Here is a 27,545-nt window from a genome sequence, read left to right on the forward strand (position 1 = left end):
AGTTTACGGATTCCCTGATGAGCAAAATAAGAAGGAAACATGGTTTCTCCTCCAAAATCTTATCAGTAATGGGGGAGCAAACTCAGTCAGTTTCGGAGACTTCAACGATGTGCTAGCGGAGGAGGAAAAGAAAGGAGGCAACACTAGATACTCATCTCAAATGTCCTGGGGAAGACAAACACTGGATTCTTGTGGCCTGGTGGATGTTGGTTTCGAGGGCTATCCGTTCACCTGGACTAACGGGAGAAGTGGCGCAGCAAATATACAGTGTAGGCTGGACAGAGTGTTGGCTTCAAACGGATTCATCAACAGGTTCAACCCTATGAGGGTTAAACACCTTCCCATATTCGGTTCTGACCATGCCGCTATTAGAATTGATCTGGAGGCAGATCCCGAGGAAAGCGAGAAGAAAAGAATATACCAATTCAAGTTCGAGGAAAATTGGAGTCGAGATCCGGAGTGTGAGGAAGTGATTAGGAATATTTGGCAGGGAAGCTCGTTAAGTGTAGCTAGCAAACTGAATGAGAAGAGAAGATTGAGTGACCACTTCAAAGAGTACAGAGTTGGAGCAGTTCGCAAAGAGTTGTATAGAATTGAAAAAATGCTTAAAGAAGACAGTAGGTGGGACGAAAGTGAAGATTCTATCAAACAATACAAAGCCATGGAAGAACAGAGAAATAAACTGCTGCGAATTGAAGAAGTCGCGTGGAGACAAAAGAGTAGAGCATTATGGTTGGCACATGGGGACAAAAACAACAAGTTCTTCCACAAGAAAATAGAGCAAAGAAAGAAAACAAATAGTATCTTCAAGCTGAAAGACGAGCAAGGAAATTGGTGGAGAGGGGAGAGAAACTGTGAGAGACTGTTAACACAATACTTTGAGCATCTATTCACATCTTCCAACCCAAGTGATATATAGGAGATTTGCAGCGTGGTGAGTAATAAACTTTCGCTAGATCGTAGAAGATGGTGCGAAGCCCCCTTCACGATGCAGGAGGTGAAAGATGCATTGTCTCAGATGCACCCCTTAAAAGCTCCAGGACCAGACGGCATGCCAGTTTTGTTTTACCAGAAATATTGGAACATTGTGGGGAGAGAGGTGAGTACCTATGTACTGGAAGTTCTGAACAATGGAAGAGATCCAAGTAACATCAACAGTACGAATATTGCTCTGATTCCTAAGGGGAAGAATCCATACACTCCGAAGGAATTCCGGCCTATAATTCTTTGTAACGTCATGATGAAATTGGTAACTAAAGCTATCGCGAATAGAATCAAAGTGATCCTTCCAGAAGTGATTGATGAGGAGCAAAGTGCATTCATACAAGGACGGTTGATTACTGATAACGCGTTAATAGCATTAGAAGGATTCCACTAGTTGAAGAAAAAAGTGAAAGGCAAGCGAGGGCACATGGCCCTCAAGCTGGATATGTCGAAGGCGTACGATAGGATGGAGTGGAAGTTTATTACGCAAGTCCTTCATTCCATGGGCTTCCCACCACAATTAACCAATCTCATTGAAAGATGCATATCCACTGTTTCGTACCGTGTCCTCCTCAATGGTCAACCGTGCCGCAGTTTCACTCCAAGCAGGGGTCTCCGTCAAGGAGACCCTCTCTCACCGTATTTGTTTGTTCTTTGTGCAAATGTGCTTTTGGGACTCTTGAAGCGGGCAGTGGTGGAAAGGAAACTCCATGGGCTGAAGATTGCGCAGAAGGCACCGAGCATCTCACATCTGTTCTTTGCAGATGACTCCCTTTTATTTACAAGAGCAAACCTCACTGAAGCCTCATGTATTTTGGAAATTCTGAAGAAGTATCAACGCAGCTCTGGGCAATTGTTAAACTTAGACAAGTCCGAGGCATCCTTTAGTCGAAATGTAAACGAAGAAGATAAACAATTGATCCGGTCCAGGATGGGGGTTAAGACGGTGGATAGCCATACCAAGTACCTAGGACTTCCGGTTATCTTCGGTAGATCTAAAAAAGAGGTGTTCACAATGGTGGTTGAAAGAGTTTGGAAGAAGGTAAAAGGGTGGAAGGAGAAGTTTTTGTCTCGTGCTGGTAAGGAAGTATTGATCAAAGCGGTCGCTCAAGCAATTCCTAGTTATGTTATGAGCTGCTACAAATTGCCGGAAGCGATATGTGATGAAATTGAAAGGATCATTGCTAAGTTCCGGTGGGGATCGAGGAATGGAGAAAGAAAACTCCATTGGATGAGTTGGAACAAATTGGCTAGATCAAAAAGTGACGGGGGTTTAGGCTTCAGGGGGATAAGTGCGTTTAATACCAGTCTGTTGGGAAAGCAATTTTGGAGACTCACAAACAGTTCTACCTCACTGGTGAAGAGAGTTTTTCAAAGTAAATACTTTCCTAGATCCCACATTGAGTCGTGCTCCACTGGATACTCTCCAAGCTTTGCATGGAGAAGTATACTGAGTGCCAGGAAATTAGTTCAGATGGGCTCTCGCTGGCGTATTGGCAACGGTGAGAAAGTAAAGGTCTTTGATGATAGGTGGATACCGACTAACCCAGGCTTTAAGGTGCTATCGCAGGTTAGGAGTTTGGCAAGGGATAATAGAGTTTGTGAGCTGATTGATCATAACAAAGGCTGCTGGGACAGGGAATTAGTGGAAATGCATTTTGATCCTCAAGAAATCTCATCTATATTAAGCATTCCACTTTCAGTGCAGAATTTTGAAGACGAACTGATATGGCATTATGAGAAAGACGGTGAGTATTCGGTGCGTACAACGTATCACTTGTGTATGCAGGAGGAAGCCAACAAATATCCTGGGCCATCCAATGTACCAAATCAAAAACTGTGGAAATGCATCTGGAAAGCTCCCATCAGCAACAAGTCACGCAATTTCATATGGAGAGCTGCTAAGAATATCTTACCTACAAGAGGAAATTTGAGGAAAAAAGGTATGCATATCGATCCCTTATGCCCATTTTGCAATGATAAGACAGAAACTGTTGACCACATTCTGCTGAACTGTGAGTTTGCGAGACAAACTTTCCTCTCCTCCATTTTGGGAATCCGTCTGCATGATGAAACTGAATTGCTCCCATGGTTGGAAATTATTCTGGTGGGGAAGGATAAATGGGCAGTGCAGCTGGTCTGCTCAGTGCTCCATAATCTCTGGCGTGCTAGGAATATCCTGGTTTTTCAATCAAAAAAACTGTCTCCCATAGAGGTAGCGAGGATAGCACTGGATTCCGCAGCGGAGTTCAACAAGTGGAACCCAGAGGTTTGTGTAAAGAATAAACTTTCAGAAGGTGCTGCTAACAAGGAGCAAGGAGTTTGTGTAATTCAGGTTGACGCAGGTGTGTTTGATGACGGCTCTATAGCTTTTGGATGTGTTATTAAAGATGATGAACAAACTGTTCTATCTGCGTGCAAGAAGGAGTTAAGGAGTACTGATGTGGCAGTGGCTGAAACTTTGGCAATAAGGTGGAGCCTGCAGCTCACAAAGAATGCAAAGATCGAAAAGATTCAGGTGCAGTCTGATAGTTCTATAGCGGTCGATTGTATTAATTGCTTGTTGAACATTGCAGTGTTAGAACCGATAGCCGACGATTGTCGTTTTTCTGTAATAGTTTTAGGCTAGCTTCTGTTATTTTTGTTCCTAGATCACTTAATATTGATGCTCACAACCTTGTTAGAATTGGACATAGGGAAGGTGATAGCCTGTGGGAGGCTGCCTATCCTGCCATGACCACTGATGTAAGTGACCCTGTTTCTGGGCTTGTACCCTTTGTTGGTTAAATGAATATCTATCTTTCCATCAAGAAAAAAATAAAAGTAATTTAAAGGGTGATAAATTGGCACACTCCTCCTTTAAACCATTTACACACTAAGAAAATATGGGCTGGTTTGGTTATGGATAACCAATTTTTTTTCACACTCCGACTTAAAACCATTTACACACTAAGCAAATGGACAAGTTAAGAATATAATGTTTGTATCCCAACTTGCACCAGAACTAACTACTCCATATCTTATTAAGAGCATAGAATTATAATCACAGTGCTATCTATTAGCAAAAACTAGTAGCACAAAATGCAGTAACTAAGATAAGAACTGATGTTACACAAATGGTTGACTCAGTAATGCTTATCACTTATTAGAGAAACCATACGCCGGTCACATCAAGAGATATCCAACAAATAGCAGCGAAGCATAACCATGTAAGCCTCGTTAAATTCACCTAGCAGGAGACTTCAGTCGTGTGAGGTTCATTTGTGTATTATCACATAGCCAATAGATTAGCACTAGCACAAGCAGAGGGGCTTCAGTCATTTGAGGTTTTCATCAATTCACAGAACTGGCAATAGGGGATCATTCCAATAAAATCCATTCTAACAACCAATAACATGCCTCTAGTTCACAGTGGTTGAGGACCTCAGATATCATCAAACATAGAATTTTGAAGTTAAGTAGTGAGATGTTAGTTTGCTACCTAATGATCAGTATTAACCAACCTCAATCCTTTAGATACATCTTCACAATGCTTCATGTGATGAAAAAGGGAAGTATAATCAATTGTGCTGTTGGCCCTACAATCATACTTTGGAGGATAATGGAAACAAGGCTCCATGGACTTGGCTCGTCGACAAGGTGGATTTGGGATGTTTTCCCCATATGCCCTCTCAAGAATCCATGGCTTTAAACCTCCAAGACTATGAGCAACATACCCAAAAGTAGACTTGGGGCTTGTGATCAATGCATCACACAAACTCAGCAGATATATTTCCGCCCATGCTTTAATATTGTGCGTGTCATTATTTGATTTTTGACGCCCTTCATGACTTGGCTGATAAACATTTATTACCTCCCCGGTCACAGTTGTATTTGCCTTATACATAGTCCTCAGCTTCTCACCATATTCGGAATATAGAGATGCTACTAGAACTGCTTTTGATGTTTGCTTCTTTAAAACAGATGTCACTGATGTCTTAGGCACACCGATATCAGGCAGCAGCTTATGCTGATGGGTGCAGGCTAGAATTTCATTAATAATGGTTTCATGTGATGCTCGGTGAGTGTTGTATACTCTAATCTGCAAGCCAATTTTCTCATTTTCCTTGGCTAAGTGTTCCTCATAGAACCTGCTAATTAGTTCCCATGCTTCATTGGACGGGTGGAAAAGGTAACGCCCCAAATGGTGAAAAACAGTGTCTTTCTTAGGGAACATTTTGCTTAGTTCTTGCGTAAATGATGGAATCATAAAAAGAGAAGGGACAAAATATTGATCCGACGACAAAATTAGAACGGAAACTTTTTGGAGAAAACCCTGACTTCGATCACAATGAAAGAAGTTGTTATGACCATCATGGGTGTGCTGTAGATTAAGAATGAGAAATTGCGGCAAAAGTCCCTCTGATCTATATTTCTTGCTATTCATTATGTTTTCATAAGTTTCAATATGTTTCTGATCTTTCCAATAAGGAAAATTTCTTGGCAATAACCATGAGGAATTAGGAAATGGCTCACAAAAGAGACCAAACATGTCAGTCCCAAATTTCACAAGTAAAACCCGGTCCGTGAGGATAGCATAAAGAAATGCTGCAACCAAGGTTATCATCCTATTCCCCAATCCATTGGAAGCTGTCCAGACAAGGTACTTGCAATTTGTACCTGCATCATTTTTGCCAAGTTTTGGGCCCTTTGTCATGACTTTATTGTATGATTTTGTACGAGGTCCACAACTTGTATGAAGATTTTCATAGTTTCGTAGCTTGGATATCAGATATGCGGAAGGTTTATAAGGGGAAGCTTTACGGTATAAGTGAGATTGAAACCTACTTAAGCACGATGCTTCTTCGAATGCAGAAACTAGAAGTCCATCAAGTAATTGATCATTAGCAATACTGGTAGAAGATAGAGATGTATCTTCCTTCTTTTGGTCTTCAAGTGAATGATTTTTTGGACCTGTAGATGCGGAAATAAAATTAGCATAATACACATTTCTATGTGAAATTAAACTTCAGATTGCGATTTGCAAATGCTAAATTTAACAATATTAAGGATTGTTTGTGTATGAGGTGGTTGTTGAAAGATCCCAGTCACAAGATTGTGATCTTTACCTAAGAATAGAAATTAGAGACAAAATATCAACAACATAATTAGTGATGAATTAGACATTTTGATAACACAAGAATTGATCTCACCTACCGCTGATTCTGTTTTAACTGTAATATTTGAAGCTCCTTCTTTCAAGACAGTTGAAGAAGAAGAAGTAAGACTGCGGTTAGGAAATCCGGCAACAAAATCAAAGATTGAGTTTTGGTGTTTAACACTGAATATGAGTAATAGAGAGAATGTTATGAAACTGAAAACCAATAATGTTCCCAATTTCCTCAAACTAAACCCTAATTTATCCATCGTGAACCGAAGAAGGATTGAATCAATCTGTCTTCAACATTAATATTCATACGCCTGCTAAGAAAGGAATTCAGATCTCAAATTTCAGTGTTGGATTGAAAGGTTTTACAAAACTCACCGTCAACTGAACGAAACTGTAACCATGTTACTTGAGTCAAACCGAACCGGTTCAGTGGTTCGATTCACTGTAGTATCAATACCGAACCAAGCCGGTTTATTGTATTAACTTATTTACTATAGTACCCCTAATTGTAATTGGAAAACCCTATTTGGGGTCGTAATACTGAATTCCATCTTCTTCCAACGAAGACGCGGCAGCAACGTCAGCAACAAAGCTCTTGTTTCTCTGCGGAAGCAAAGGTATATCTTTCTCTGTCAACACATTACTTGATGGACGGTTAGGATTTGTTGTTTGTTATGGATTCATGGAGTTATATATATGATATAACACCTGTTGTTGTTTTTTCAGAACAGATTGAAAGCAAAAGCTATGAAGTTAATCGATATAAATGGAACCACTCTTTATCTTGCACTCTACATTGATGTCACCAATTCAAAGTTAGTATTTTTCATCTCTTCATATAATTCTTCTACTGAATTATTCTATAGGTGTGTTGTATGTTCTGAAAATTGTGTGAAACTTGTTAGAGGAATTTCACCTAGTATATTTTTATTGGTGTGAGTTGTGTGTAGCAGTTATGGCTTTATCTATGAAGCACATACACCTGTAGGATTAGCATGTCCCACATGTATGTGTTTGAGTTTGACCCTCGTATGACACTCTTAGGATTTGGTGTATAAAAATTCAAATTAATATCTCAAAAAATGATTTTGTTTTCTTTGTTTACACTCCTTGGATCGGGGTGCGGCACCCTTATAACACTCATACAATACAACACATGTCAAACAACTCAGGAAAACATCACATGTTTTTTTTACTTTGCTTCAATGCGTTTTATAAATTCTAAAAATAGAACACATTTAAGACATGTCTACAAGGGTCAAAGATGTGTCGAAGCCATAGTGATCAATGAGGGGATAAAGGTGATTTTTAGAATTTTTTTGTTAAATTAGTATCAATGTTGTATTTAACTATAATTAATAAATAAATAAGTATGTATGTAGCAGTGCTCTTATGTTTTTTACATTAGTAATGTTGACACATCCATGGCGTGTCAGGTGTGTGTTAGAATCTGTGCTCCAATGTTATTGTGTTTTTGTTTAGAATAAATAAAGAAAAAGAGAGAATGGTTATTGGAGGGAAAGACCAAAACACTCTAATTCTTCGAAGAGGGACCAAGACTAACAGGACCCATTGATATAAAATGGCCCAAATGAAGAGGGAAACTTGGTCAGAGAGAGTGGGGAAATTACAAGTGAGCTGGTTAGAGGTAGTGGGAAAGTTACACGTGAGTGAGTTGGTTAAAGAGAGTGGGTAAGTTACATGTGAAAGGGGTATATGAGGTTTGTGAGAGGAAAATAGGAGATTAGGTAGTATCAATAATTCCTTTGAAGAGCTTTGCTCTGGGATTATAGTGAATTTATTCTCTGCAATAGTTTTTTTTTTTTCAATCAATAATTCATTTTCCGTTTATCTAGATTGAGTCTCTATCAAAGACTCTCGAATTTCTTGGATAAGGATTGTTTTGTAATTGTATACCATCTATTTCCTTAGTTTATTTGTGGATTGTGCTTTCTCTATAGTCTGTGTAATTATGTCTTTATTGTAAATGTACTGTGTCATTAAAAAGGATAGTTTCTCTAGTTAAATTGTATTTTGGTACCAGTTTCTCACAAATTGCAAATAGAATTCTATGTATGGTCGGTCATATACATCAAACTTTAAAAGTAGATATACAGAATATATTATGAAAATATAATCTATTTATTTATAATTGAACCAGAAGATTAGAAACCTTCTCTTAGCTAAAGTATATTATGTAACTATTGTTCTTGCAGGGAACTATTAGAAAGTATGCAAGCAGGGACATTGGAGCCAGAAGTTTCATTCCTTAATGCTTCACTCGTATAATTTCTTATATTTGTGTTTTATGTCATGTCCAGCATCATTTACAAGAGGATCAAGATCATCTGATTTCACTCACTTCTTCACAAGAAAAGGTTATGTTATGAGGGGATATATACAAAAGTAATTAGTAGGACATTATAACCCACACTGCTTCGGCATTATCAAATATCGGCCATGGCGGTGCAATGCCGGATATGCATGGCGGTTTTTGGCCCGCAACAATGGTAAATATCAGCCAATATTGTGGGTTTTTCAACTATAACGGCGTTGCAAAGCACCTGGTATGGTGGGTTTTCGGCTCTCCTCCACCTTGGACTGTCATCCGCCATCGACAACTTTGCTGTGGTTTATAAAGGACTACTAATTTCAATTTGTTTCTTTCTCTCATAACATGATTCTCTTAGGTTGCTAGTGAGAGTATCCCAACCCAATGATGCTGATACTTATATTTTTAGCAATGACTGCTAATAATACTTTAGCTTCTCTCTGATGTTACATTGCTTTCAACTGCACCAGATTCCAGATATTTTCCCTGTTTTAGCAGCTGCACACAAAACACTTGTAACCAAATCACAGGACTCTTTGATCACGCGCACTCTTCATTCCGAGCTCGTTTACAACTACTCAGGGTCCAAACATGTAATTATCTATTGCTATTTAACCTGTTGTGGTTTAAATTTTCAATTAAAGTTGCTAATTTTTGCATTTCTTGCGACTAGATTACTGAATCTTTAAAAAGATGTGGTATCTCTGAAAGCACAACTTATGTCCTTGCTGCTCGATTTGATGCTACCCCTGATGAGGTGAGAAGATTCTACCATAAAATATGGCCCCTAGTTTTACTGTCACTCACGTAACTAAAATAATGTCTCTCTTTACTAGATTAAAGCCATGGAGAAACTCGTCAAAGGAAAAGAGATCGACTTGGAGGAGCTGGAAGGGAGAGCAAACCTATCCCAGATACAAAAGGTTTGTTAGGGCTCTGATCCAATTATTTTGCATCTTTTGTGTGCCAACTAGCATGTTGAGTAATTTGTTATGTTTCAGCATTACAAGATATCTGCTCCGGAACTTGGAGTATCATCAATTGCAGATGCTATAACTTGCCGAATAGCTGCTCGTGATGCCTTGTAGAAGAATACTGGTTGTGATCTACTTGTATGCTTAGCTCCTAGCCTTGTTGTGTAAGAATGATTTAGAGTTAGTTGATCTATCATGAACATTATTTATGATGAGATATTATGGCATCATTTAATCTATGAAGTTGATTTCCATCTTGTTGCACAGTGTAGTCTATTCATATAGCTGAAACAGAACCCTTTGTAGTATCTGTAGAAACAGGAAGGAAGTGTGGGAATAAGAGTTATCGCATGATACACAAGAGGATAGACTGTTGCTTTTCTAGATTTTTCCAACCACTGACACAAATCAAATATAGTTTTTAATGCTCCAAAATTAGGATGATCAGACTTCAATTTGTGTCCTCAATCGCAGCATCTCATATTCAACGTCTTGTTGATAAACTTCTTTATATCGTATTATTTCTAAAGCATTGATATTCTAAAAAAAGAATTGAGGCGGTGATTAATAGATGATAAAATTAAAGATCAGTTGCAGGACTGGAAGAGCCAGAGATGTAGAGGAAGTGCCAGACTATTCTCTGAATTCGATATGCGGTGACAGTAAAAAAAAAAACTAGATTGATAATATCTGTGATATGATCGGATTAAGCTGGAAGGCTTGACGCTCTATGTGATAACTTTTTAAATCTTGTAGTTGAAATACATTTCAGTCTATTTGAGATAACATATTTTAAAGCTGTTCTAGTATCGTAATCATACTTTTTCTTTAACAACTATAGTGGAATTATGATATGGATGGCATTTGTGAGGCCATCTCAAAGGCACAAAGTAAGCTCATATTTTAATAGAGCATATATTCTATGAACTTTAATCCCTTATCTTTTCCTTTTGTGTGTTTCCTTTATGTTTCATTGCCATGCACATGATGCTGAAACTGGTTCCAGATTAATTAATTGTGAAGAAAGTGTAATTGTGCATGTCTTTATCCATAAAGTTTCCACTTATTAAAGTCTATGTCTATAGACAATCTAAATTGTGAAGAAAGTGTAATTGGTCATAGATTTTTTTTTTTTTGTAAACATGAATGAAGAATATGATCCTGTGACGAGACAATCTAAATTCCAAGTACCATTTCTGTCTATAGACAAAAACAGTATTTTTTTTTTAATAACTATATTATTGATGCAAAATATTTGTGCTTCTACCTATATCTAATTAGGTCTGTCCCGTTATATTTAGAGTTGTAAAACAATTTTTGTAGTATTAAAGTTTTTTATAAAAATCATAATAATTTAAATAAAAAAAGTGTTGAACCCATGTCAAAATATGAAACCATCTATTTAACCAATTTAATTAAAATAATTTTTGTAATTATTAATTTATTACATATAAGTCACGATCTGTTAATTAGTTTAATTTTAATCTAAAAGTCTATGTTTATTAGTTTAATTTTGAATTTGTTCTTTTTAATCATTACAATTTATTTTCTTATCAGAAATTAAATACAATTTGTTTCCTTGTCTGAAATCAAATACAATTCATTTTCTTATCTAAAATGAAATATATATATATATATATATATATATATATATATATATATATATATATATATATATATATATAAATATATATATATATATATATATATATATATATATATATATATATTTGAAATCTATCTCTCTATCATTCTATTTTTCTGTTTTTGATATCAAGAGTTTTAATTTAAATTACTTTTACAAATTTTATAATTATAAATTTATTTTTTAAAACAAAATTATTATAATTTTTATTTTGAAGAAAAGTTCTCTTTACTTGATCATGATATATATAATAAGTATGAAAGACTAAAATAAAAAATTAAAGATGAATTGTTTTTATGAAAGATAATAATATTAAACAAATCTTAAAAAAATCGAGCTTGATTGCCCTATAAATAACGTTTAATGAATTGATGAGTCTCTTAAACTACTAACAAAATTTAACCTAAACTGTACCGTCTCCATCATCATGTAAATGTTGATAAATTCCACACAAATTACTTCTTTTTTTCTTTATTTAATGATAATATTTTTAAAATACCACCGGTTTAATTGAACTTTTGGTATTTTCAATTAATCAGTTTATTGACCCATTAAAACAATTTAATTTAAGCAAATAACTTAATTTTTATATTGAAACTGCAGTCATAAAAAATAATCAACTAGATTTTTTTAATATTCTTAATTTAATGCATTATTTTCTTATACTATTTGCATGAAAGGACACGGGATCATAGTATATAAAGAAAGCGAACCCCACAATTAACTTAAAGTGAGTTCAAAGTGCCATTCCTTCTTTGTGCGCTTTGGTTTCACTCTCTCTGTGCTCGTGCTGGTGCTCTGTTTTTCTCTTCCATTTCCATGGATCACTTCTTCTCTCTCATTTGCCCTAATTCTACATCTGTACGCATCTCTTCTCCTTGCTCTTCTCTTTTCCTTTTCCAACTTTTTTTTCTGTTTATTTCTTCTTAATTTTCACAACAACAAAAATGAGCCGAACCAGCGGTTTTCATACTAACCGTCGTAATCTTGAACTTCATTTTTTTTCTTCTTCGAATTCTAACGTTTTCTATAACGTAAATTCGTTTTCGTGTTATTCATTAGCTATTTGCTGAAGGATATCTAACTACATTTTCTGTGAAATTTTGAATCAGTCTAATCATATTCTGTTTGCCACTAAAACCTAGGCCTGCAACTTCAAGAATGTTGTTAGAGTTTATTGATTATATAATTTAAGAGTCATATGGTTCTAATTATGTTTTTGCATTACAATTCACTTGAGAATGTACATTACTTTATCAATGTAACACGAGCATGTCCGGTGTCTGATATGCGTCAGTGTTAGTTAGATAGGCACACATGTAATTACATTCAATTAATTCAATTACAGTATTTATGATTATGAAGGTTCTTTGCTTTCTCACTGTGAATTTCACTTTTTTCTTGTCTTGGTTTGCAGGTGTGGGATGGAAAAGGATTCTCCGAGTGTTTTGATGACATATATCCTTATTGCTGTTTGAGATTGCATGACAATTTTTCCCCTTCTATGAATTGATTTTCCTTAATTAAACCTACTGTGTTAGGTTTTGCAGTGAATGTAGTGACTATTGTTATGATTCTTGTGCTTGGATTTAGTCAAAAGATTGGCGGTCGTGGTTATGGAGCTCAGAGATCAGACTCTCAGGTAGTGGCTTATGTTGTCCATTTAACCGTCAAGCATTGTTGAAATTGTCTGGATCATGCAGGAGCAAGTTATAAGTATCCCCATAAAAGAATCTATGTATTCTGGTATATACTTGAGATGATTATATTCATAATTGATGCTTTTGATATCAATCAACAGACGCCTCTTCCAGAGAAATTTGTCCTGGATTATGTACCAGCCGTCGGAGCTTGCTTCTCAGTTTTGGAAATAATTTTCCTGCTTAAGAAAGAACATGATGGTAGCTATGTTGAATATTATAAGTGGTTATGTCATTGTTCTGAATTGTTGGTGTGGGTATGTTTCCTAATTTTTATTTGTCAGCTACAATGTTGAAGAGTTTTATCCATTTTTTTTCTCGTGATCTACATTTCGACTTATGCCAATATGTAGGCAAATATCATTCTCTTCACAAAGTATGCAAGGAGTCTTTTCATAGTCTTCGACCGTGTCTTATGTTTCTGGTGGATTCTGAAACCAATATTGGGGATTTTCCATTTGATAACAAAGTTTCCATCATTAGAGGTGCTAATTTTTTGAGCATGTCGTGTTTTACCTTTATTACTAGTAATATTTGTTTATTTTCAAATAAATCTTATACCATATGTTAGAAGTGAAAGATTTATCATAACTTTCATTTCAGGTGTCAGTGTGCATAATGGAAAGCGTAGTAATTCTCTTGAATATATCATTTTGCATAGCTATCAATGTGATCAGGATAAAGAGATTATCTTCCAAAAGCAGGTATATACTGGTCTGTCATTCTTACATAGTCACTTTCTTTTTAAGACTAGTAATAAGCATTAATAAAAAATTTAAAGGTGGTCCATGAGACAGTTGATAGCTCAATTGTCCTACTTGGTCACTTCCCTTATAGGTCCTGACATATTCAAAATGATTTCTAATAGAGACACCAAGAATAGCGCCTTCTTTCAATTGTCTATGACATTTAGTATTTGCAAATTATGTTCTGCTTTTGAAGCACATTGAAAGCTCTTGAATGAATCTTCTGTCGTAATTTTAGTTTATTGGAAGATCCACTTCTTTCCAACGGAGGGGACCTCGAGGAAGGTGAAAATCATGACCTTGTAAGTACATGCTGTCGATTATTACTCTCTTCTCAAACTGTGCAACTCACTTAAGATAATTAGTCTATAATATATAATCCCTTTTGATGTCTTGAAAAAAAGTATCTTATATATATGGAAGGCTATAATTGTAAAATATGAATACAAATTAACTCTCGCATACTGTTTTACTTAAACAATGAGGAGTGGAAATGTGCAAAACTCTTATTGAATTTGACGATATCAACATTGGCAGTTAAATTCTTTCCTTTGACAATTGTGTCAGTAGTTTACTTATGCTTGCAAAAATTTGTAACCAACATTTTTATTTCAAAGTATAAAAATGTTAACTTGGAGTTGGAACCAATGTATGGGTTGACAGTAAAAAATGTAATGCAGGAGTGGTAGGACATAATCTAACTAACTAAATATACATGATAAAAAAAAAACATCTGAAAACTTTTCAAACTTCGTGGCTATTTACCTAATTGAAAGTTGACAAGTTTATTTTCCAAAAACCTGAGTATAAAAGGGCTGCAGCCATATCCACTTTGTGGCTGAAGTTGTCGTAGTTGTGTCAGATCATATTCTTCTTTAATGATATGCTCTTTTCTTTTATTTGTTGTATCCCTTCTTTTAAATTAAGTCTTGCACTTGGTATGATATGTAAATACAAATAAAAACTTAACTATCATTCATCTTGAATATGGAGTTCATTGATGTGGTTTCTTGTGTTTGTTGCAACCTCCCAAAATACTTCAAAAACGATAATGTGGCTTGTATTTCCTGCTGTTGACAATCTGCATAATACTATCTGTGTAAAGTTTTGATGGTTTTAAATATTTGATTTTAATAGAAAATTTATGTCTGGCCTATTTTGAAAGCAAAAAAAAACCATTTTAATCCTGTCTAATCATTACCTCTGTTTTATTTTATTTTTTCAATTTTTATAGATTGATATGCTTTCATTAGTGGACTCTTCTTCTAAACTTTCTTTCTGAAGGGAAATAATGGTAGCTTTTGGAATTTGATGACTTTCAAATTCATAAGTCCAGTGATGAATCAAGGTGTGCTAAAGCAACTAGACTCTGACGATATTTTGCCACTACTAGCTGATATGAGTCCTTCTTTCTGTCATGAAATAATTAAATCCAGCTGGCGAGAACAATTGAGTAATAATGGTTCAAACCCTTCCTTGCTTAGAGCACTTTGTAATGCATATGGATGGCAATATCTCCGGCTTGGTTTATTGAAGGTATTTATACACATATTTACTCTATATGTTTAAGCTGCCTGCTATAAACTGGTCTAACAACGTTGCCTTCAAGCATATATTACATACATCTAAACAATTAATTAAAAGTCAGCAATTCTTATCTATATTAACATATTTTAAATTTATAGAAGCTGAATGAATTATCATGGCAATTTACAAGTAGGATTATCACTTCAATTTATTAATGGTGTTGACACCTTGGCGGTTGAATTATTTTCTTTTTAATTCACTTGTTGTGAAAGCGTGATTTTTCCAAATGATATCTAGTCCTTATCCTGTCATTTTTTATGTTGACTTACCTTGTGTGAAGCTATGAAGCACGGACACCTCTAGGAGTAGGCGTGTCGCGGTGTCTGACACGCGTCGATGTCCGACACTTGTATGACACCCGTACGACACGTGTCGGAAAAGTCAAACAAGTGTCGGAAAAGTCAGACAAGTGTCCCCTAAAAAAATAGTTTTTTTCTTTGCTTTGACACTCTTTTAATCAGTGTCCGACACTCGTATGACACTCATACCACATATTTCCGACAACTAAGACAAATATTTCAAACAAAAATTTCTTTTATTTCTTTGCTTCAACACATATTTATATATTTTTTTGGACAAATTTCACACACATCTAAAAGAGTTAGACATGTATTGAAACAATGTTATCAATAAAGAATTTCAGACATTAATTTTGATCAATATATGGATAAATGAAACTCAAATATTAGCTTATATATAGCTGTGTCGGTGTCCTATGTTTTCAACATTATCGGTGTCGGAGTGTCCGTGTCGTGTCGTGTCCCGGTGTCCGTGTCGGAGTTTGTGCTTCATATGTGTGAAGTCAATTACTGGCAATATTAAAAAATCACTTCCTTTCCTTAGAAGTAACCAAAATTATAATCTCTCTATATTTTATTTTATTTCATTATCCTCTTGAATTACAAAGCATTTGAAATTCTTCCAGGTGATAAATGATGGTATTGGTTTTGCGGGACCATTACTTCTCAATAAGCTGATCAAGTTTCTTCAACAAGGTTCCGCAACAAGTAATAGTTTATGTTTCACCACTGTGACCATTAAACTTTTGCTTGAATTGTATCTCTAGCTTTATTTGTTCTCTTGCTTGAAATGCTTCTCTATTATATCACACTATTTGTGCACATTACTTTTATTTCTTAATCCTTGATACAAAACTTCGTATCCCAATCAAAACATGGTAATATTGATAATAGTTCCTCCCCCATTTGTTTTTTGAGAAAAAAAAATCCTTCTAGCTTTTTATCAACCATATTGCACAAAAACATGAAATATTGGTTCCACTTTTTGTTGCATTTTTCAGGTTCAGCAAGTTGGGATGGGTATTTACTTGCACTATCCTTAGGTCTCACATCAATAATTAAGTAAGCTTGGTTTTTCATATTTATATAACTATGTATGCTTTTCTTTTCTTTTCTTTTCCTCTTTTTGTGCTATATGTTCTAGGTTCCACTTCTTGTCTACTTATTGTTACTACTGTATATTGTTTACAAAAGCTCTCAATACTTTTTTTTTTTGCTTTAGTTACCACTAGCAATTAGTAAATCAATTTCTTTTTGGTCTAGATCTTTTTTAGATACACAATATACTTTTCGTCTTGCCAAACTGAAGTTAAAGCTGCGATCCAGTATCATGACTCTAATCTATGAGAAGGTATGTTAAAAAGTTATTGCTTGTAAATGCTGAAATTTTAGATTTTCATAGTAATGAAATACTCATGTCGTCCTCCTTCCTCCAAAATTATAATGTTACTGATGCATATATATGGACTCTACTATTTAGCAAACTCATTCTAAAATATGTATATTATTTGATGTTGTTTCAAGTGTCTATTTGTGAACCTAGCAGAGCGTTCAAAATTCACAAATGGAGAAATTCAGACATTTATGTCGGTGGATGCTGACAGAACTGTTAACTTGTGTAATAGTTTTCATGATATATGGAGGTATTTCCTTAATTTGATTGTATTTCACCAAATTATCCTTTCCTAATCTACATAGTAGTTTACCATTGATGCCAAATCGCAAATGTTAATGGTTCAGTAATGTTTAATTTACATATATCTCAAATAATGTGTCTTTACTGTTTCAGCCTGCCTCTACAAATTGGAGTGGCACTTTATCTTCTGTATACTCAAGTCAAATTTGCATTTGTGTCTGGATTAGCAATAACCATTTTGTTGATACCAGGTACAATTATCACTATTTATGTAGACAAACATATATATTTAAAATTAATTAATGAATTTTAATTGATGCAGTGAATAAATGGATATCAACATTGATTGCACGTGCCACTGAGCAAATGATGAAAGAGAAGGATGAAAGGTATCCGTAAATTATTGTCTTTCCTATAAGTATTTAAATGTTTAATTTGCAGGAAACTTCCGTCCATCAACTAATGGCATAGTATTAGCATCCTATATAGTAGTAATTTAACAAATATAGGTCATGCTATGGTTTTTGTATTTCCATCAACTCTTAATTGGCCAACTTCATCAAATGTAGCCAGTTCTATATGGTTTAATTTTAAATTTCTTTTCAATTTATATTATACATTTTTTAATAATTTTTCAAAAATAAATTGTATACTTGTGAAGAAGAGATGAAGCAGCACATTGCATGCCACAAAATTTTGTTAATATTAAAAAGAAATTTAAGTTACAAAGTTCTGACGCCGATAAGCACTTGCAATTTTTTTTTATTTGCATGCTTCTTACTTCAAAATATATAGTTATTGCTGAACTAACAATTTCTGGCCAATTATTCCTTTGGTCGGAAGGATTTTTCTTGCTATCTAGGATGCTTGTGGTTTCTAAATGTGTTTGCAGAGAATTGATTCATATTGCTAAAAGAATACGATGCAATTGATTCTCTTGTTATCTGTCCTTAGAATTATAAGCTTATTGTTCTTTTTTTTTTCTTTCTAATTTTAGCATTTCGTTTTTTCTGTTTGGCCATAATAGATGAATATGAGCCAAAGCTACTAGTGCATATAATGCTAACATTATGCTTCCAGGATTCGTAGGACCGGGGAACTTTTGACTTATATTCGCACATTGAAGATGTATGGATGGGAACTTCTTTTTTCTAGTTGGTTAATGGAGACAAGATCTTTGGAAGTGAAACACTTAGCTGTAAGACTTTTATGTAAAAAAATTGTTGGAAGCTGCTAAGCCAGTGCAAGAAGTTAAAGATTCTAAGCTAAAGCAAAAGGTTCTTATTTAATTTTAATTATCATGCTTCATCCGTGTTTTATAGACTCGGAAGTACTTGGATGCATGGTGTGTATTCTTTTGGGCTACAACACCATCGCTCTTTTCTCTTTGCACATTTGGACTCTTTGCATTGATGGGACATCAACTTGATGCCGCAACGGTAATTTCAAACTTGTTTGACCTAATCTTATTGGCGTTCAAGTTTTTTTTTCTTTTCATTTAATCATTTTTTCTATTTGTTGTTTCAAAATATGATGCGGTCAAAGAAATCTATTGCAGGTTTTCACTTGTCTTGCTTTGTTTAACACGCTGATTTCACCACTTAATTCATTCCCTTGGGTTATTAATGGATTGATTGATGTGAGTCTCCTATATTTCATCAATTTTTATCAACAAAAGTAATTTTGTAGTACACATTAACTAGTGATTAGAATGAAAAGAATCTCTTACTCCTCTGTAGGCCATCATATCCTCCCGGCGGCTGAGTAGGTTTCTCTCTTGCTCTGAACATAGACGCAAAGTGGGAGAGAACATTTCATGTTCATCATCATTCTCAAGTGTACAACCTGATTCCTTACAAGATTTGGCTGTCTCTATCCAAGATGCATGCTGTTCTTGGTCCAGCAGTGACGAAAAAGCATTGAATACGGTGTTGAATCATGTGACTCTTAGCCTGTCAAAGGGTTCCTTTGTTGCAGTTATTGGAGAGGTCAGATCCCTGTTTGAATCTTGTCAATGTCTTTATCCAATAAAATGAAGGAATTGCAATGGATACCCACCTATCACATTATGATAATGGATATTTGAAATCCATAGTTCTAAATATGAGTAATAGATCATGATTTCTATCACTTAGTTATCTGTGACTGTCAGAATCATAGTTACATTATTTACTTCACCAACTGCATATGTTCAGGTTGGTTCCGGAAAATCGTCCATGTTATATTCAATTCTTGGAGAAATGCGGCTTGATCAAGGCTCTATTTATTCCAATGGATCTATAGCTTATGTACCACAGGTATGTATGTGATAATGCCATAAACATAGCCTCAGAATGAAATATCTTATTTCTCTATTTCCTCAAAACTGCAGGTCCCTTGGATTTTATCTGGAACAGTACGCGACAATATATTACTTGGGAAAAGCTATCAACCTGAAAGGTATAATGCCTTCGACACTCACATAGTTTTTACCTGATTGAAGTTTTGACCCATTTTCTCTGCTTGCTGTGAACATGATCTTTACAAACATGTTTTGAACAAAAGAACTGGTTCTCTTACCTAGTTATTAGCTTCCTTCTGTAATCAGGTATACGGATACAATAAAAGCGTGTGCGTTAGATGTTGATATCTCATTGATGGCTGGTGGTGACATCGCATATATTGGAGAGAAAGGAGTCAACTTATCAGGTGGACAGAGAGCTCGTCTTGCTTTGGCAAGGTGATGGTTTATTTATGGTTTTTATGCCTAGATTATAATGACGAAAAATATCTAAATATTGTCCAATTGGCAGAGTACTGTATCATGACTCGGATGTTATCATGCTCGATGATGTCCTGAGTGCAGTTGATGTACAAGTTGCTCAGTGGATCTTGCACAATGCCATTCTTGGTCCTCTTATGAAGGGAAAAACTAGATTGCTCTGTACCCACAATATTCAGGTTGTTGCGTCCTCTCTTTACAATTATTCTATGTATATATCATACATACTCTATGTATGTGAGAAGAGATGAAATTGCACCGAAATAATACTCTGGACTGCTACAGTACTCCATAACATTTTACCTCATTTTTGTTTCTCAGAATTCTTCACAGGATTGAAAATTAATATCATAGATCAATCATATATGTAAGATTTTTACATTAATCCAAAATTATTTACTCTGTCATCGAGATTTATTTAGATTAATATTAAGTGCATTTCTGAAACATAAAAAAAGAACTATCTGAATTATATACTTATTATTGTTTAAAATCTTATGATATTTTACACAAGTAATCAATGTAATACAGTTATTTTTAAATGTTTGGATCAACAAGAATCACGTTGTATCTAAAACTATGAAAGGCATAAGAATGTTTAAATGTTTGGATCAACAAGAATCACGTTGTATCTAAAACTATGAAAGGCATAAGAATCAAAGTGTTACATCAATATAATTTGATTCCACCTATGTATTTATATGTGTGCATGTGGGTTTTATGGATGTCTTTTTCTATGAGGATTAGCATAATAATGTGTTTAAATTTATCTGTAGGCAATATCTTCTGCAGATATGATTGTAGTATTGGACAAAGGACATGTAAAGTGGATGGGAAGTTCAGCTGACTTTCCAACTTCTTCATATACAGCATTCTCCCCATTGAATGAAATGGATTCAACTTCACATAATCAGCAGCAATCTTGCAGCACAAATTCTTCTATAACCAAGGAGCAGTCTCTACCTGATAGAATTCTCACGCAAGCTCTAGAGGAAGCAGAGGATGTAATTGAAGTTGAATTAAGGAAAGAGGGAAAAGTTGAACTTGGAGTGTATAAGTGAGTACAAACACATTGATTGCTGATATCATTCATGTATGAGGAACTTATGCTGTCAATTTTGCAAGTCATCTTATGCATTTTTCAATTGTTCGTTAACAACCTGTGCCTTATGCAGGAGTTATGCTGCTTTTACTGGCTGGTTCATTGCCGTGATTATATGTCTATCTGCTATTCTGATGCAAGCTTCGCGTAATGGAAATGATTTATGGCTTTCATATTGGGTTGATACCACAGCAGAAGACGGACAAACAAGTAATTCTAAGTCTTTCTATCTGGTAATGGGCTGATCTGTAGTGATGGTTTTTATAGTACTTTTCTTGCTGGACATATTGTTGATAGACTAAATATTATTTGGTAGTGTGTCTAATTCAAGAAACACAACAAAATACTTTTAATCCAATTTTTTTAAAAGTAAAACATTGACAATTTCTGTTAGAAAACTCACTTTATATGCATACAATTTGAAGTTCCTTCTCTTAGTAATTTGGAATTCCCTACTATCTTCTCGTAAATATATCATAGTGAAAGTATTAAGCTTAACAGAGAGTTATTTTTTTCCGGTTCATAACATCTAGTTATCGTGAGATTTATTAATGATAAATATAACTTTCTAATTTTGAGATGATATTTATTGCCCCAGACTATTCTATGTCTCTTTTGTATTATGAATTCCTTTTTCACACTGGTGAGGGCATTCTCTTTTGCATTTGGTGGTTTACAAGCGGCAACTAAGGTACACAATAAACTGCTCAGCAAGCTTATCAATGCCCCTGTGCAATTCTTTGATCAGACCCCGGGTGGAAGAATACTGAATAGGTTAGAATACGAAGTCTTCAGGCCATGGCTGATTATACTAATATGAAATTTGAGGATTTCATGATTTATGATGTTCTGTGCAGGTTATCATCAGATCTTTATACAATTGATGATTCTCTCCCATTTATTATGAACATTCTCCTGGCTAATTTCGTAGGCCTGCTGGGTATTGCAATTATTTTGTCTTACGTGCAGGTAGGTATTCATAATTGTTCTTGGCTTTTCTTACGCACAATAAGATTTTGGAGTTTGTATTAACTGTCTCCATGATCAATATATTTTGGTTTTCTGTAGGTCTTCTTCTTAGTTTTGTTATTGCCATTTTGGTATATCTACAGTAGACTTCAGGTACTCATTTTTCTTGTTATTGTTTTCTTGGATTTAACCTCTCAGCTGGTTCAACTTATCAATGCAATGGCTTCAGTTCTTCTACAGGTCAACATCAAGAGAATTAAGAAGACTGGATAGTGTTTCTCGCTCTCCAATATATACATCTTTCACTGAAACACTTGATGGATCATCAACTATCCGAGCCTTTAAATCTGAGGTAAGTATATGTCCTTTTACAAAAATAATAATAACTAATAAGTAGAAATTTGTTTTTGTGTAAATTATTTGTGAGAAGTGTCCTTGAATGACTTCCAATTCTTACCTCTAAGAATTATAATTGCGGAGGAAACAATCTTTGAACTTTTGCACCATGTTGAATAACTTTACTGGAAAGTTTAACTGCTAAACAATGTACAAAAATGGGTATTTTTAACATAAGATGTGATGATAAGAAGCTCTATGAATTAGAAGTAGTTGTTTGTTTAAAATCATTTACTTATTATACCAATGAACCAGATGAAAAATTTCAGCATGAAATGGGCACACTGGTACAGATTATTGTGTTGTTTGTTTCAGAAATTTCTTATAAAAGTTTCTTTATCCATAACCAGATATTTAGACCTAGCTGGTGGCTTAATGTGTTACTAGTTGAATAAAAAAAAGTTTCTTCTCAAAAGTAAGAAAGGGGAAGCATAAAAAGGAAGACACCATATCCTCCCCAAAGAAATCAAATGTGAAACAACACACTGGCAGTTCCCGCCTCCTTTCAATGTCTATTATTGTCAAAGGAAAAGAATGTTGAAGGGTCATCGACACAAACAACTAGTATAAGTTATTGTGAATGTAACTTAGACTGATAGTTGTCATAAAAATAGCCAAACTAGAGATTTTCAATTTGACCTTATTATGAAATGCTTGTTTTGATTCGTGGTTAATTTGTTTACTTTTGTAGAATAATTACTTAGAATCGTCCATTTACTTTATGGTAAGAATTCAATCATGGAATGTGTCAATAAGTTTTAATACAATTCTTTGCCCTTATTTTGATTAGGGTGAATTTCGTTTCTTATAAGGACATGTTCATGCCATATATTGTCCGATGTGGGACTCTTAACACACCCCCTCACGCCCAGGACTAGACAACTGGAGCGTGGAAATAAATGGCGGGTGGCCCGATAGCGGAAACCATAGAAGGTGGCCCACCGGATCTTAAACGAGGCTCTGATACCATGTTAAGAAGTGTGGTTAGGCCTAACTCAACCCTACAAAACCGGCTTGTAGGGTGAGGATTGCCCCCACTTATAAGGACATGTTCATGCCATATATTGTCCGATGTGGGACTCTTAACAGTTTTCTTAATTTTGTGCAACTATTTAACGCTTGTACAATGGTCATTGTGGACAGGACTTTTTCTTTACCAAATTTAGTGACCACATGATATTATATCAGAAGACTTCCTATACTGAAACAGTGGCAAGTCTGTGGCTTTCGTTGCGTCTTCAGGTCTGAGCTTTTTTTTTCTAGTTTACTGGCATTTCAATCAAATAAAATATGGAAATCTGTGGCTTTCTTTTGAGTTAACTGGAATTTCAATCAAAGAAAATATGGCAATCTGTGGCTTTGTTTTGAGTTTACTGACATTTCAATCAAAGAAAATATGGCAATTTACCTAAAAGTTTATTCTTCACAAAATTTATTGTTCAATAGTATTATATTTGAACTTACGAAATCTGGAATATCAGTTGTTGCTAATAATGAATTTCTTTCAGTTATTAGCTGCATTTATAATCTCATTCATAGCCCTGATGGCTGTTGTTGGATCTCAAGGAATTCTGCCAATCAGTTTTGGTACCCCAGGATTGGTTTGTTTCTTTTCCTTTATATCAAATATCGAACTTGATTAACTGACTAATACAAAAATTTGACCGTGACACATTTTAATTGTTTTTCAACAGGTTGGATTGGCCCTCTCATATGCAGCTCCAATTGTGTCTCTGCTGGGGAGTTTTCTAACAAGTTTTACTGAAACAGAGAAAGAGATGGTTTCAATTGAAAGAGCCCTTCAAGTATGAATAGACATTTTTTATCGCTTAGTAGAAACATGTGTAGCCATATAGATTCCGACATTTAACAAACATTAAATGTTTTCTAGTATATGGACATTCCTCAAGAAGAACAAGCTGGATCTCTATACTTGAATCCAGATTGGCCAAAACAAGGAGTTATTGAATTCCAAAATGTTACTTTGAAATATATGCCATCTTTACCACCTGCACTCTGCAATCTTAGTTTTAAAATTGAAGGAGGAACACAGGTAGTGCATGATACTTGAATTTATTCCGTGTTCTTCTAATGACGAATTATATAGAATAGCTATGTCTAATGCATATACATGGCATGTAATCAGGTTGGAATAATTGGAAGAACAGGTGCTGGAAAGTCTAGTGTGTTAAATTCCCTTTTCCGTCTTACCCCAATATGTGCAGGCTCCATCACAGTTGATGGCATGGATATACAAAATATTCCTGTGAGAGAACTACGCACCCATTTGGCTATTGTTCCTCAGAGTCCATTCTTGTTTGAAGGACTATTAAGGTAATCAAGTTGATATTTTTTTTTGCATATTATGATTATTCATACCATCTTTTTGATAAAGAGCTGCGTTAGCATTTATTTTGATTGCACCAATACTTCATGTCTTCTTGATATCCTGTATTTTGAACATCTTCAAAATTGTAGGGATAACCTAGATCCATTCAAAATGAATGATGACTCGAAAATTTGGGATGCACTGGAGAAGTGTCATGTGAAAGAGGAAGTAGAAGTAGCTGGAGGGTTGGATATTCTTGTGAAGGAAGGGGGAATGTCATTTTCAGTTGGCCAAAGGCAACTTCTTTGCCTTGCACGAGCACTTCTTAGATCCTCGAACGTAAGAATGGTTGTACAATATATTTTTCTTCATGATTTAAATTGTTGGTGCTAATAGTATCTTCTTAAGCAACGACTTCATTATAACTCATTCCGTCATACAAAGAAACACATTTCTAGATATTATGAATGAAAGTATCTCAACATAATATGTTATGCCTCATCCAAATCTGAGCAGTATATTATTGTGATGCGCTTAGGTTCTTTGTTTGGATGAATGCACTGCCAGTGTGGACATTCAAACTGCTTCGCTGCTGCAAAAAACCATATCCAGTGAATGCAAAGGAATGACGGTGGTCACAATTGCTCACCGGATTTCAACTGTCATAAATATGGACAATATTTTAATTCTTGATCATGGAAACCTGGTATGTTTTATTTTCTTGTCTTAACTGTATTTGTTTAGTGTTCTGTGTATTTGTTTCATGCAATGTTTGTGTATTGGCCTGTCATTCAAAGTTCCCTTGAGGCTCAAGTTATTAATCAATGTGAAGTAACGTTAGTTTTTTTTCTTCTTTCTTCCATCTTTTCAAGGTTGAACAAGGAAATCCACAGATTCTTCTGAAGGATTGCACCTCTATATTTTTTAGTTTTGTTAAAGCTTCATCTTTGTAACCATGGAAGGCATCTATGGTTGAGTTTGGGATGCCGTTGATCTTTAGCTATACGGATCTCAAATTGCATTACTAGTAAAGAGGTGTAAGACATGATATTTATAAGTACTTTTGGATATTTTGTTTGTTGATCAACTTAAACTAGGAAATATCAACTAGCTTGTATATATCGATATTAGGACCATAGATAATGCTAATGCTCTGCAAATTATGTCCTGATCATCTTTAACTTTTCATAGAAGTTATAAATCTATAAGCCATTCCATAAAAATGTGAGGAACACAATTTTTTCCATACCCTTCAATTGATTGTGTATTTCAGAAAAGCTCGCCACATTAATCTTAAATTCACATATTACTAAAACAGTGCAATTCATTTAAATTTAAATTAAAAGGAGGGAGTGATATAATATTCAGATTAGGTTAATTTTTCTCTTGTGAAACATGAAAAGAAAAAGGTTTAAATAGTCAACTGACATGTTTTTTTTTAATAAAGTCATACCATTTGATTACTCAAAATTCAAATGTGACCACTTTATCAAGAATGATCATGTCAAAGAAAAATGCTTTGAAATTGTTGGATACCTTATAAATTGGGAGTCTAGAACTCAAAGAAGAGTTTACAACAAGGAGGAAGAATTTTGTACATGTTGAAAAGAGAGACAATGTAGAAGGGCCCACAATAGAGAATGCTCCCTATGGAACTCGCACTAGAAATTAAGAAAATAATTTCGATACCATGAGTGGGTCATATACATGCAAATCATACATGGATACGTGATATCGCATGCATCATTTACCATATGTTTTTCAAAACAACAAGAAAAATGGAAAAACCTTTTAAAATATATTTGAGGTCACATGGAAAAACCATCTCTTTGACATGATAAATGGAATGGAAAAACCTTTTACCATATGAAAAATAAATTATATTTAACTTTTGATTGACTGCATATAAAACAACGAGAAATTAAGAAAATTTAAATAAATATTAAAGAATATTTTTTTATTAATAATACAATTGTAAAATAAGTTATAATTAAAATAAATTACTTTTACAAAATAACTTATAATTTAAGATGGATTATCACTAAAAATATTATATCTCTCTTGTCATTTATAAATTTTTAGGGTTTATTAATAAAATAAAGTTTTATTTATAAATCTCTCTTGTGTTTTGTAGTATATCTATTGTTGTTTATTTGTATACAAGTTAAAAAAGTTACATAGTTTATAAAAGCTAATGTAAAAAATTCATTTGAATTTAAGTACTATTCTAGCATATAAAATAGAATTGGTGTATGACCCCATGACATCATGACCTTGAGTAAATGTGGCAGATATATTTTGAATGCTCGTGACCTCTCTCCCACACTCACCATGCAAATTATTGAAAGGAAATCCTGAATAACCAATAACGAGTATACACGTGAAATTGATATATCTCTCTTTTCATTTTTTATATTCTTTTTACTTTTTTGTTCAGTAGATCATGTCATTCCATATTTTGAATTTTTTGTTCTCTCGTGTTTGTGTATCTTTCTTCACAAATGAATTATTTGATCAGCTATCCCTTCCCATTCGGTACACCTTATTTTCTGTTTCTTTTTTCCAAGTACATGTCTATATTGGTTGAAGAATCTAACTTTCATTACTACGCATTGCAATATAAATTTACAGCATGTCATGCCAGCCTTAACATTCGGTACACCTTATTCTCTATATGAGTACAGTTATTTAAATAAATCTTTTTAATTATTTCTTGTCTTTTTATATATTTACTTTTAGGGTAATATTAACGAATTCTTTGAGAAATTGGTTAAGAGATTAAGTGATAACTATTATCATGTTATTACGTAACGAAAAAGATAGTTGTACCTATATGAGTACAGTTATTTAAATAAAACTCTTAATTATTTCTTGTCTTCTTATATATTTACGTTTATTTTCTTTTAATTTGGTATTATAATGACTTGGATGAAGAA

At 34.4% G+C, this 27,545-nt stretch overlaps 3 protein-coding genes across 5 annotated transcripts; 2 read left to right on the plus strand and 1 right to left on the minus strand.

The window, feature by feature from the left end:
- Nucleotides 1–3,522: 3,522 nt before the first annotated feature.
- On the minus strand, nucleotides 3,523–6,536 carry LOC131654012 (galactoside 2-alpha-L-fucosyltransferase-like). Its single transcript, XM_058924391.1, has 2 exons — nucleotides 6,177–6,536; nucleotides 3,523–5,937 (listed from the first exon to the last, which is right to left on the minus strand). The coding sequence occupies exons 1-2, from the start codon at nucleotides 6,388–6,390 to the stop codon at nucleotides 4,466–4,468; spliced, it is 1,686 nt and encodes a 561-aa protein (XP_058780374.1). The 5' UTR covers nucleotides 6,391–6,536; the 3' UTR covers nucleotides 3,523–4,465.
- Nucleotides 6,537–6,619: 83 nt separating this feature from the next.
- Nucleotides 6,620–9,693, plus strand: LOC131654014 (uncharacterized). 2 transcript variants are annotated; one of them, XM_058924393.1, is made up of 7 exons: nucleotides 6,620–6,750; nucleotides 6,860–6,948; nucleotides 8,350–8,416; nucleotides 8,936–9,058; nucleotides 9,139–9,222; nucleotides 9,302–9,388; nucleotides 9,467–9,693. In XM_058924393.1, the coding sequence occupies exons 2-7, from the start codon at nucleotides 6,881–6,883 to the stop codon at nucleotides 9,551–9,553; spliced, it is 516 nt and encodes a 171-aa protein (XP_058780376.1). In that variant the 5' UTR covers nucleotides 6,620–6,750; nucleotides 6,860–6,880; the 3' UTR covers nucleotides 9,554–9,693. The 2 variants fall into 2 exon arrangements, with proteins under 2 accessions (XP_058780376.1, XP_058780375.1); XM_058924392.1 differs by having other exon boundaries at nucleotides 6,626–6,750; nucleotides 6,865–6,948.
- Nucleotides 9,694–11,806: 2,113 nt separating this feature from the next.
- LOC131654015 (ABC transporter C family member 13) lies at nucleotides 11,807–26,404 on the plus strand. 2 transcript variants are annotated; one of them, XM_058924394.1, is made up of 36 exons: nucleotides 11,807–11,945; nucleotides 12,502–12,542; nucleotides 12,618–12,726; nucleotides 12,886–13,041; nucleotides 13,138–13,269; nucleotides 13,388–13,488; nucleotides 13,769–13,832; nucleotides 14,815–15,066; nucleotides 16,043–16,124; nucleotides 16,418–16,478; nucleotides 16,680–16,767; nucleotides 16,941–17,059; nucleotides 17,206–17,303; nucleotides 17,375–17,441; nucleotides 18,133–18,250; nucleotides 18,375–18,491; nucleotides 18,611–18,691; nucleotides 18,792–19,040; nucleotides 19,248–19,349; nucleotides 19,424–19,491; nucleotides 19,640–19,771; nucleotides 19,845–19,992; nucleotides 20,590–20,870; nucleotides 20,989–21,148; nucleotides 21,514–21,689; nucleotides 21,773–21,884; nucleotides 21,984–22,037; nucleotides 22,114–22,236; nucleotides 23,424–23,522; nucleotides 23,789–23,881; nucleotides 23,975–24,085; nucleotides 24,172–24,333; nucleotides 24,427–24,614; nucleotides 24,759–24,948; nucleotides 25,148–25,315; nucleotides 25,482–26,404. In XM_058924394.1, the coding sequence occupies exons 1-36, from the start codon at nucleotides 11,904–11,906 to the stop codon at nucleotides 25,560–25,562; spliced, it is 4,425 nt and encodes a 1,474-aa protein (XP_058780377.1). In that variant the 5' UTR covers nucleotides 11,807–11,903; the 3' UTR covers nucleotides 25,563–26,404. The 2 variants fall into 2 exon arrangements, with proteins under 2 accessions (XP_058780377.1, XP_058780378.1); XM_058924395.1 differs by lacking the exons at nucleotides 11,807–11,945; nucleotides 12,502–12,542; nucleotides 12,618–12,726; nucleotides 12,886–13,041; nucleotides 13,138–13,269 and having other exon boundaries at nucleotides 13,425–13,488; nucleotides 14,967–15,066; nucleotides 25,482–26,401.
- The last annotated feature ends 1,141 nt before the right edge of the window (nucleotides 26,405–27,545 follow it).

Source organism: Vicia villosa, linkage group LG2 (genome assembly GCF_029867415.1).
Source record: "Vicia villosa cultivar HV-30 ecotype Madison, WI linkage group LG2, Vvil1.0, whole genome shotgun sequence".
Lineage (NCBI taxonomy): Eukaryota > Viridiplantae > Streptophyta > Magnoliopsida > Fabales > Fabaceae > Vicia > Vicia villosa.